This window comes from Calypte anna, chromosome 14 (assembly GCF_003957555.1).
Source record: "Calypte anna isolate BGI_N300 chromosome 14, bCalAnn1_v1.p, whole genome shotgun sequence".
Lineage (NCBI taxonomy): Eukaryota > Metazoa > Chordata > Aves > Apodiformes > Trochilidae > Calypte > Calypte anna.
In genome coordinates, this window is record NC_044260.1 from 3,656,940 (window position 1) to 3,667,687 (window position 10,748).

The window sequence follows — 10,748 nt, forward strand, 5'->3', positions numbered from 1 at the left end:
TTTCCTTGTCACAGCCAAGGAGAGAATTTCAGAGGCAACCCCGGGCAGGAGCAGCCGCCGCTGCCGCTCCGAAAAGCTGGGAATCAAGAAGAAACAAAATATTGCCCAAATCCAACTGAATCCTCCCGCAGTGAGCCCCAACAGTCCGGGCCAGGATGGGGAGCGGGGGCCGACGTCCCCGCCCCCGGCTTGGTTCGGTGTCCCAGCCCGGGAGCGGTTCCACAGCCCCGACTGTCGCTGCCACCGGGACGCGGCCTGTAACGGTGCCCGGGGGGGGCAGCCACGCTCCCGGGCGGGTTCAAGGGCCGAAGGCCTGGCAGGGGCTATGTCACCGTGTCGCCGCCGCTGCTGACATCAGCAGTGAACTTGCCCCCCCTCTCACCCCCCACATCCCGGGGGTTACCGGTGTTTGCCCCGCACCCGGGATGGGGGGGAGGGGAACCGCGAACCGTCCCTCCCCATGGCCAGGGCGATGGGCACCGCTGCAGGCAGCAGCCACCCCGACATCACTTCCACGACTCAGGGGGGGTCATGGTGCCCCGTGGGCTACCCCCTACCTCTCCCGGGTGGGGATGTGGGGGGGCTGCCCGCTTGGGCACCTTCAGAATGACGGAGCCGACCTCCCTCCCCCCCCCCAACCTCAGGGCTTTGTGTGCAGGTGGCGCCCGTACCCCGGTGGGGGGGGGCATTAAGCTCAGAGTGCAATTCGGGAGAGGGTGGGGGTCCCCACAGCTCCCACACACACGCACGACCCCCACCCCTGCCAATTTTTAGCGGGGGGTGGGAAGGGGTTCGAGGGGGGTGGAGGGCGCTGCCGCGCGCGCGGCAGGGGTGGGCGGGGCTGCACGAGGCGGGGGCGGGGCGGTGCCGGGCCAATGGAAGAGGCGCTCTCCGAAAGTTTCCTTTTATGGCGAGGCGGCGGCGGCGGCGGCCCCATAAAAGAGCGGTCGGGCGGCGGGCGGGAGCTGCTGCGAGCTCTGAGTTATCCGCGCCTGCTGCCCGCCTGACCCGCTCCGCCCGTGCAGCTCCCCGAAGGTGAGCGAGCGAGTAATCGAGCACGACGAGGGCGTGTGGGGTTGTGGTTGTGGAGTCAGGGGGAGGAGGGCGAGTGGGGGTCTTCTTGACTTGTCGGTTTTATAAATGTTCGGCTTATTCGGTTTGTTAGAAAATGGCGATTTCCTCACGCCCTTTCGGTGGTGTTGGGGGTGTGTGTGTGTGAGAGGGGGGAAGTGGTCGGCCCGGTGGAATATTTTAAATCGAGATTGTTTTATATCGCTTATTAGGGGGCTCGAGGGGTTTTGGTTGTCAGGGAGGTTGCCCCCTCCTGTTGTCCCTAGGGTTAATCCGCCTTTTAAGAAGATTGTGTGGGGCCGGGGACAGCGGGAGGTTCGGCTATTGTGTCCTGCCGGGGGATGCGGGGGGGAGGGGGGAGAATGGGGCGCGGGGCTTTGTCTCCTTCCCACTGCTTCCTCTCCCCGTCCTCCTCCTCCTGCAGCCGCCGCTGGGGGGCAACGGGGGGGGATCGTAGCTGGGCCTGGGGGCGTTGTCCCCCTCTGGGGAGGGGCGCGGTTCGTATGCATGCAGCCTTAGTGGCTTTATTTTTTTTTAACCAAGGTAGAGTGGCAGCCCTTCCCGAGGGCGAGGGTGTGGGATGGGAACAAAAGCTGCACGCAAAGGGTTGGGGTAAAAAGGGGGAACCCACCCCGTCTGCCCTTGTGCAGGCAGGGCTGCCCGCTCCGGCCACTGACTACACTTCCCAGGCTGCCCCGTGCGGGGCTGGCACATGTCCGGCAGCGGCTTCTCCGCCTTCCCAGCGGATTAAACCGGCGCTGGGGCTGTCGGGCGGCAATTGCATAAACCCCTGGCTTTAATCCCACCCTTGTGGTGGCTGCTCTTAAAGGGTGGGTAGAGTGCCGGTCACGCTTGGCTAGCAGAATGGGCTAGTTGGCTACCGCTCACCTCGCCGTCTTTCTTGGCGGTTGCACTCGGAGCCTGTGGGTTTTCTAGGATTTTTTTGCGTAGGTTATTTCGGGTTTTTTGATACTATTTTTGGGGTGGGGTCTCGACCACCCTTAGTCGAGCAGCCGGTGGGTGACCGGCGGAGCCCGCGGGCACTCGGCGGGGCGTTGGGGCGGGGCGGCCCCGCCCGTGGGGAGGGGCGGCCTCGTCCCCCCGAAAGCTGGCGGCGGGCGAGGCCGGCGAGCTCCATCCATTGCCTTTTATGGTAATAATGCGAGAGGGCGCAGGGACTTCCTTTGTCCCAAATCCGTGCGGTGCCGGAGCCGGGAAGGCGCCGCACCCTCTAGCGGGCACCGGGCGAAGCGGTTCGGCAGCGGGAGGAAGGAAATGGGTGGGGAAGGGACGGGGCGCGGTGGGTGATGTGTGACCTGCGATGCTCATGTCCTTATTTTTTTTTTTCTTTCTTTCTTCTCCTCTAGCCAGCCATGGATGATGATATTGCTGCCCTCGTTGTTGACAATGGTTCCGGTATGTGCAAGGCCGGTTTCGCTGGGGACGACGCGCCCCGTGCTGTCTTCCCATCCATTGTGGGTCGCCCCAGACATCAGGTGGGTGCCCGTTCCTGGACAAAAGAGTGAGAAATTTTTATTGGAAATGGCTTGCCCAGAGGCATTGAGCTTCAAGAGGCCTTTTATTTGGCTTTAACACGAGAACTTTCTGCATAGTGGCAAATTCAGCTTCCTACAGAACTTAAGAGTAGTGTGTATTAAAGCAGATGGTTAAGTGCTTTTAGTGTGAGGACAGCAATTAAAGATGTAGAGGAAAGCAGGTTATTCCACCCAATGGGCCTTGCCCTTCAGCTGTGCTTACTGTTTTTGCTTCTTCTTTCTTGTGTAGGGTGTGATGGTTGGTATGGGCCAGAAAGACAGCTATGTTGGTGATGAAGCCCAGAGCAAAAGAGGTATCCTGACCCTGAAGTACCCCATTGAACACGGTATTGTCACCAACTGGGATGACATGGAGAAGATCTGGCATCACACTTTCTACAATGAGCTGAGAGTAGCCCCTGAGGAGCACCCTGTGCTGCTCACAGAGGCTCCCCTGAACCCCAAAGCCAACAGAGAAAAGATGACACAGGTGTGTTAAACTTGAGCTTGGAGATAGAGCACATACTGCTGCTGGTCATCTCTCTTCTTCCATGTTGTTCTCTCTCCTCCTTCACCACTGTTCTCCCTTTTTGCCATCTTTACAGGGTTTTCCTTTCCTGACCTGAGTCTCCTTTTTGCTGGACCTTGACAGGTTTTGTTTGTTCTTCTAAGCTGGTTTTCTCTTGAGACTGAACTAGCAACTTGTCTAACTGCTGTTTTCTGACTAGACTTGCTAATCCATTTACCAGCCTTGAGTGACTGTACTGTAGTTTCTTTGGCATTTGTTTTGTTCTTTGCTGTGACATGGGTTAGTCTGGTGGTGATGTCCCTGTTCAGGCTCTGATCCTGGCAGGTGTGTGTGGAGACCAGACAAAAGATCAGCATGGACTTACAGGGAGGGGGGGAGTGAAGGCACTCATTTAAGGACAAAAGTTCAACCACACTTGCATGGGCTTGGTGTAGACCTGTAGCAAGAACCCTAGTTTCTCCTGGTGACTCAACCTCTTTTTTTTCTTTTTTTTCTTTTTTTTTTCTTTTTTTTTTTTTTTCTTCTTTTTTTTTCTCTTTTTTCTTTTTTTCTTCTTTTTTTTTTTTCTTCTTTTTTTTTTTCTTCTCCCTAGATCATGTTTGAGACCTTCAACACCCCAGCCATGTATGTAGCCATCCAGGCTGTGTTGTCCCTGTATGCCTCTGGTCGTACCACTGGTATTGTGATGGACTCTGGTGATGGTGTTACCCACACTGTGCCCATCTATGAAGGTTATGCCCTCCCGCATGCCATCCTCCGTCTGGATCTGGCTGGCCGTGACCTGACGGACTACCTCATGAAGATCCTGACAGAGAGAGGCTACAGCTTCACCACCACAGCTGAGAGAGAAATTGTGCGTGACATCAAGGAGAAGCTGTGCTACGTCGCCCTGGATTTCGAGCAGGAGATGGCCACAGCTGCCTCCAGCTCTTCTCTGGAGAAGAGCTACGAACTCCCTGATGGCCAGGTCATCACCATTGGCAATGAGAGGTTCAGGTGCCCTGAGGCCCTCTTCCAGCCATCTTTCTTGGGTAAGTCCAACTCTCCTAATGTTTCTTTGTCCTGGAGACCATGGCAGACAGTTACCCTGTAATTTTGTTACTATTGTCCATAACAAGGTCTGTCCTGTCCCACTCATAAACTTTAGATTATAAACAGCTTAAAGCTGTTTGAAGTACTTGGGACAAGAGAACAAGAGCCTGTTGAAGCTATTAAGGCTTTGTAGTGCTTTCTTGTTAAGGGGGATGGTGGTCTCTTGGTTGTCCATGGTGGCTTCTGAGGTTTCTTTGGTTGTGTCTGAGCCCTTGCTGACTTGAGTCTGCCTTTTCCTTCCAGGTATGGAGTCTTGTGGTATCCATGAAACTACCTTCAACTCCATTATGAAGTGTGACGTGGATATCCGTAAGGATCTGTATGCCAACACAGTGCTGTCTGGTGGTACCACAATGTACCCTGGCATTGCTGACAGGATGCAGAAGGAGATCACAGCCCTGGCACCCAGCACAATGAAAATCAAGGTACAGTGGGAGTTAAGGGAACCTCTTGGCACCCCTGTTTAATGCTGAAGTGTAGAGTTGGGTGGAGGGGGGGGAGTGAAGGTCCTACTAGAGAAGGTTTAAACCATACTTGTGTGTCTGGTGCAGCACTGATGGCCTTGGTCTGGATATGGTGTTATCTACCCAACCATAGAGATAATGGGATTAATGTAAATAAAGGCAGAGGTGGGAGGTGGGTGTGTGAGGTTGTGTCTTAAGCCTGTTTGGACTTCATGGTATCTTGGCTAAGGCTAGATAAGGAAATCAGGCAGCTCTGCCTTTGTGGAGCTGTTAGTGGGTAGTAATTGTAGCAGCAACACTGAGCATCTGACCAATCCCTCCTTTTCCCTGCAGATCATTGCCCCACCTGAGCGCAAATACTCTGTCTGGATCGGAGGCTCCATCCTGGCCTCCCTCTCCACCTTCCAGCAGATGTGGATCAGCAAGCAGGAGTATGATGAATCTGGACCCTCCATTGTCCACCGCAAATGCTTCTAAACCGGACTGTTACCAACACCCACACCCTTGTGATGAAATGAAACCCATAAATGCGCATCAAACCAGACGAGATTGGCATGGCTTTATTTGTTTTTCTTTTGGCGCTTGACTCAGGATTTAAAAACTGGAACGGTGAAGGTGTCAGCAGCAGTCTTAAAAAAAAAAATGAAACGTGTTGGAGCGGTCGCCCCCAAAGTTCTACAATGCATCTGAGGACTTTGATTGTACATTTGTTTCTTTTTTTAATAGTCATTCCAAATATTGTTATAATGCATTGTTACAGGAAGTTACTCGCCTCTGTGAAGGCAGCAGCCCAGCTCGGAGGGAGCCAATGCCAGTTACTGGTGTTAGGTTATAATTGCTTGTCTGTAAATTATGTAACCCAACAAGTGTCTTTTTGTATCTTTCCGCCTTAAAAACAAAACACACTTGATCCTTTTTTCTCTTCGATTTGTCAAGCAAAGTGGGCTGTGTTCCCCAGTGGTAGATGTGAATGAAGGCTTTACAGTCCCCCCGCAGGGTCTAGAAGTGGTGCCAGTATGTGGGGCAGGGAGGGGCTACCTGTACACTGACTTAAGACCAGTTCAAATAAAAGTGCACACCATAGAGGCTTGACTGGTGTTGATTGTTCATTTTCTTTTTTTTTTTTTTTTGACAGTTAATTCTGCTCTGATCTAACCTTGCCAGGCTGTGTGGGGTCAGCTATCTGACTGGGGGTGGATGCTGGAGCTGAGGGGCTGTCTGCTGGGTGAGCCATGTGGCTGGTGGTGATAGAGTGGGGAAGAGCTCAGCTTGCCAAAGTGCTGGAGCTTAGAGTGTTGGTGCTGCTGGAAGAGCTGGGGATCCAGCTGGTCTATGTGTCCCCAGCAGTGCAGTGTTAAAACTGATGATAGCTGGGTGGTAGTAGTGCCACCATAAACACCACAGCTGTGTTTTTTCCCTTTAGCCAAGGCTCTATGTGCTAGTCTAGCACTTGGTGGCCAATGGGGTAATGTCCCTCCTGTGCTAGGTGCCTGAGCAATCGTGCTCCTGGTTTTCCCCAGAGAGAGGTCCATGTTCAGGTTGGGAGACTCCTATCCCTGCTGGCAGATCCTAGCTGGGTGGAGCAGCTTTCAGGTGGAAGCAAGAGAAAGTCTTGCGAAGTGGAAAAAAATCGACTACAGAGAGCAGGGCCACTGGGCTGTTAAACATGGGCTGGGGTGGGGCTGGGAAAAGGGCGTGAGGAGGGAACATGGTGGTGACACCTGTAGCTTCAGGACTTGCTGTGAGCAGTGGAGATCCCAGTCTGGCAGGGAGGTTTGCACAGCTTCTTGGCTCTGTTTCCATCTTCTAGGCTTGTGAAGCTTTAGCTTTGATGGGTTGAATTCTCCAGTTTCATTTTTCTCCAGGGACCCTCACAAAGCTGTGCTGGGAGCTGAGACCCTGTGAGCCCCAGGAGCTGGAGCCACTGCTGTGGAAGAAGGAGGTGTGGAGGACCAAGGCTGCCAGGTCAGGAGAACCAGGAAGGGTAAAACCAGGTGATACTCCAGACCTTGGAGCTTCCCTGGCAGAGTGCTGGCTTCCCAAGGCTCCTCCAACCTGCCTGTCTGTGAAGAGCTAATGGCTGTGATTGTGTCATGTTCACAGCAGATGAAAGGCTGGGAGCAGGCTGTACCTCATGCTGGGTGTAGGGTGGGTGGACCTGCTGGTTTCTGCCCTTCATCTCCTCAGCCTCCCCCCTGGGTGCAGTAGGAGCCTGGCAGGGCTGTAGTTGCAGACACTGGGCTGGGCAGAGGAGTTACTGGAAGCACCAGTTTGCAACCAGGGAGGTGAAACAGGTTGGAGCAAGGTCCAAACTGAGCTTGTGACCTGAGGTCTTGGGAAGATGGGGTGAGGAGGAGGCAATGACAGCTCTCAGGGAAGGAGCTGGGGGAAGCAGGGCAGGAAAAAGGCCAGGAGGCGAGATGATGGTAATAGGGAAATGGGTCTCCTTTCTTCAGCTCTCCCTGAAATGGTCGCTGGTGCCTATGTAAAAATGTGCTGAGACACAACAGAAGAGATGATGGTGGCAGTGAGGGAGAAACCACAGAGCAGCCCAAGGCCAAGAGCAGCTCAGGTGGGCAGAGGTGTGGGCACAGGGAGAGGGTGAGCAAGGGCTGGTGTCTCCTGAGGGAGCAGGGCTGGTTTTCACACTCCAGAGCGCAGCAGGAGAGGCTTTCTGTTTGTTAACATTTTGCAGGGGTTTTTTTTTGTCCTTTCTTCCTCTTTCACTTGCTGTTCCACACACCCAGTGCCGCAGTGAAATGAGGCTGAGCACTTCACAACCCTTCCCCATGCCTCTCTGATGCAAGGCCATGGCGTGCACAGCTCCTCTGCAGGCTGCTCCAGCAAGGCTCAGTTTATTCCTCCTCTGGGCCATTACATGCTGGAGAAAAGAATGTGATGCTGGGCAGGGAAGCCTGTGAGCATTACTCACTGCTCCCAACTCCTGTGAGCAGGGGGGAAAGCCTGGAGTGGTTTCTTCTCAGGAACACCAGGCACTGGAAGAGGAGGGATTTTTTTTTTTTTAGCTGCAGTTTCTCCATCATTGCATTTCGGAGGGCTCGGTTCATCCCTCACTGTTTCACAGAGGTGGGGAAGTGCCTACGGGAAAGGCAGTAGAAGAGTTGTTTTAGCCATCTCCTGGCTCATGAAGCCACCAGCAGTGAGCAGGAGAAAATGTGTAGGGAGTAGGCAGTTCCCTGGCTACCACCTCCTCCTCCTCTCCAGAACAAAAAGATCCAGGAGCTGGGGGGGATCAGAAGGTTTAAAAGAGGCCACTCATGGTCCCCTCATCTGGCTAAGCAGTGGTGAAGTACCAGGATTTCTCAGGCTGCAGAAGAAGCAGGACTCAGCTGTAGATCCTTACAACCCAGCCCTTTCTCACTTTCCTTTAGCTGCCCAGGGGGGGAGCTGGCCCAGTTAAAGGGAGCTGAGCAAACACCTTTTACTCCCTTTCTTCCCTCAGAGCTCCCACCTTTTGCTCCTGCTGGAGACAGTCACTGGCACTTCACCTGCAATTAGCTGGTGACCTGGAAAGTCACCTCGCTGAGCTGCTTATGGAATCAAGCCACTGCCAGGAATTAGTGATGTCCTTGGCAAAGGAGATGAGGCAGCTCTCAGGATTTAGCCCTGAAGGGCCTCATTGTCTCTTAGCTGTGTCAGGGACTGCTGGCCAGAAATGGTCCCTGGCTGGGGTGGTCCAGTTCTCTCATTAGCAAGTGGGTGCTGCTTCAGGAGAGGTGCTAGCTGGCTGCATGCAAAAGCCCCAGGAAATCCCAGAGCATTCAAACAAAATTTGCCACTTTGTAGAAGTCCCCTCTGAGGGTACAGAGCTTCAGCTGGAGAAAAAATGCCAGGGTAGCAATTTGGTGGGAGTGTGTTTCCTGGCTATTCTTGGGGCAGGAGGAGTCCTGGTCTTTGAAGTTGGTCTTTGCAGAGGGATTGCTGACATGGAGCCTGCCCTGACTTGTAGTATAACCAGCTGTAATCTACTTTAGCAGGCCTTACAGTATTAAACCCTATCAAATACTGAAAACCACTTATAGCAGTGGAGCTAGCAGTCCACCCAAGCTTACCAAATGCTCTGGCCACTGTAGTCCAGCTGGGCTTTAGTCATGCTGACAAAAAGATGAGATGTCCAGACTGTATCAGTTTAAAGAAGAATCAGAAGAGAGAAATGAGCAGAGGGAAAATATTAAATCTCCAGGTCAGTCTGGCCTTTAGCAGTTAAGAGATTTTGTCTTACAACAATCTTGATATTAGCAATAATTTGTTTGCCTGGCCTCCTGGATTGGGACAGCATGGTATATGCCTGTCTTATTTGGGCTGAAGGACTCTGTATTAGTCATAAGATGGTCAGTGTCTACTCTGAGGTGGCCCAGCCCTGAACTGAGCCCATCTTCACAGAAGGCTCCCAAGTGAAAGCATTGCTAAAGTCAGGTGCAAGAGGGAGGGTCTCTCACCATCGCTCCTCCACCTCCCAGTGACCATCATGAGAAATGCCAGAATTTGGTGTAGCTGTTTGTTTCCTTCCTCTTTTCCCGCCCATCTCATCTCCTGTTGCTGCTGCCTTGTATTCAACTTCTTATCTACACCACCACATTGCTCATTCCTATGGTCAATCATGAGACCCAGTGCAGCTCCTCTTACAAATTGCTGTAAGTCTGGTTTCTCCTGGGGAGGTTCTTAGCTCTGTTTCCAGCTCTTATTCAGGCTTGTCAGCTGCTGTCTGGTCCATGTATGCCCCAGGGCTGGTCTTAATGCAGGCTGCTCCACCCCATCTGGCTCTATGGACTGGGCTTTTACTCTGTTTATGGATCCTGATGATGATTTGATTCACCATTTGCATTGGAAATGCAAGGTCTCCTCCACCCTGGTCTCTGCTTTCCCTGATGACTGTAAATATGGTAGGCTGGTCTTTTTCCTAGATGTCAAACAAGTTGGTCTTGACCGAAGGACCTCCAGTTTTAATTTGTCATTACATTCTCTTTAATGAAACACATGACAAAGCAGATGGAGATGCTCTTACTGAAGCTCTCTCTCCTTTAAGGGCTTGGAGGGGTTTTCCTCTCCAACTCCAGAGCCTTCTCACAGGCCTAGAAGCAAACTAGGTCATCAAGACTTGAGACATTTGATATTTCTAAGCGAAAAAACCCAATCTACTCCTAATCTAATTCGTGGCCTTAAATGGCAACAATCAAGCAGCAAGAAAGCACCAATCTATTCATCTTCCTTTGTGGGTCATCTTTAAAACACATTTCCCATGAATAAAATTCCCGAAGCATACACGTAACTGGAAATTCCAGCACTGTGGTCCTGTCTGTACTTGAGATTTGGGATGAGGAGCTGACAGGAACAGTGCTGAGGCAGCTGCTCCCCTTGGAGGCTGCAAAATGTCCTTCTGTGCATCAGCCAAGGACCACATCTCACTCCAGCATCCAAAAAGTAGAATATTTATCCCGGTTAGAGCCCAGATTGATGAGTGTTTGTGTAAATGGGCAGTGAAGCTGCTGTGTTTATATTTAGGGTGTTCCTGGGAGGAAGGTGATGGTACCCGCAGCCCCCTCTTTGTCACCAACCTGTGCAGTGCTGGTGGGTGTCCTGTCCCTCACATCCACACCCCACCTGCTCCCAATCCACAGCTTAAACCAGGACAGTGTCATTCTCCCAGATGCTCTGATGCCTCCATGGAAAACCAGGGAGCACCTCAGGAGGGGGGGAGGAGTGTGTTTTCTGATTCCCCGCTGAGTCACCACTGCACCCCACAGCTCCTCACAGGGCGGATTTACACTTTCGGAGCCAACTCAGGGCTTTGTTGGGTGCGGGCCGGGTGTGACTCAGCTGCTGGGGTGGCAGAGGGCCCGGGGCTGGGAGCCACTGAGGGTGGAGGAGGCTGAGCGGTTGCTCCCTCGGATACTGCTGTTTCCAGAGCATCAGCACCGCTGGCCTTGGGGCAGAGGCAGACGAACCAGGCTCTCTGAACAAGCCCGTTTCCACCTCCGCACCGGCTCGGAGCTGCCGCCCTTGAGGTGAGGGCGCCCTCTGAGACACCCGCACCGC

The 10,748-nt window shown here is 53.1% G+C and overlaps 1 protein-coding gene across 2 annotated transcripts; it reads left to right on the plus strand.

Annotated features, from left to right (window-relative positions):
- The first annotated feature begins 929 nt into the window (after positions 1-929).
- On the plus strand, positions 930-5,783 carry ACTB (actin beta). 2 transcript variants are annotated; one of them, XM_030460218.1, is made up of 6 exons: positions 930-1,035; positions 2,439-2,567; positions 2,857-3,096; positions 3,728-4,166; positions 4,471-4,652; positions 5,025-5,783. In XM_030460218.1, exons 2-6 carry the CDS (start codon positions 2,445-2,447, stop codon positions 5,166-5,168), a joined length of 1,128 nt encoding a protein of 375 aa, XP_030316078.1. In that variant the 5' UTR covers positions 930-1,035; positions 2,439-2,444; the 3' UTR covers positions 5,169-5,783. The 2 variants fall into 2 exon arrangements, with proteins under 2 accessions (XP_030316078.1, XP_030316079.1); XM_030460219.1 differs by having other exon boundaries at positions 950-1,035; positions 2,443-2,567; positions 5,025-5,774.
- Positions 5,784-10,748: the final 4,965 nt, after the last annotated feature.

Coding starts and splice junctions, on each gene's coding strand:
- ACTB (XM_030460218.1), top strand. CDS start 2,445: ATGGATGATGATATTGCTGCCCTCGTTGTTGACAATGGTTCCGGTATG. Junction 2,568..2,856: donor TGGGTCGCCCCAGACATCAG/GTGGGTGCCCGT, acceptor TTTCTTGTGTAG/GGTGTGATGGTTGGTATGGG. Junction 4,167..4,470: donor CTTCCAGCCATCTTTCTTGG/GTAAGTCCAACT, acceptor TTTTCCTTCCAG/GTATGGAGTCTTGTGGTATC.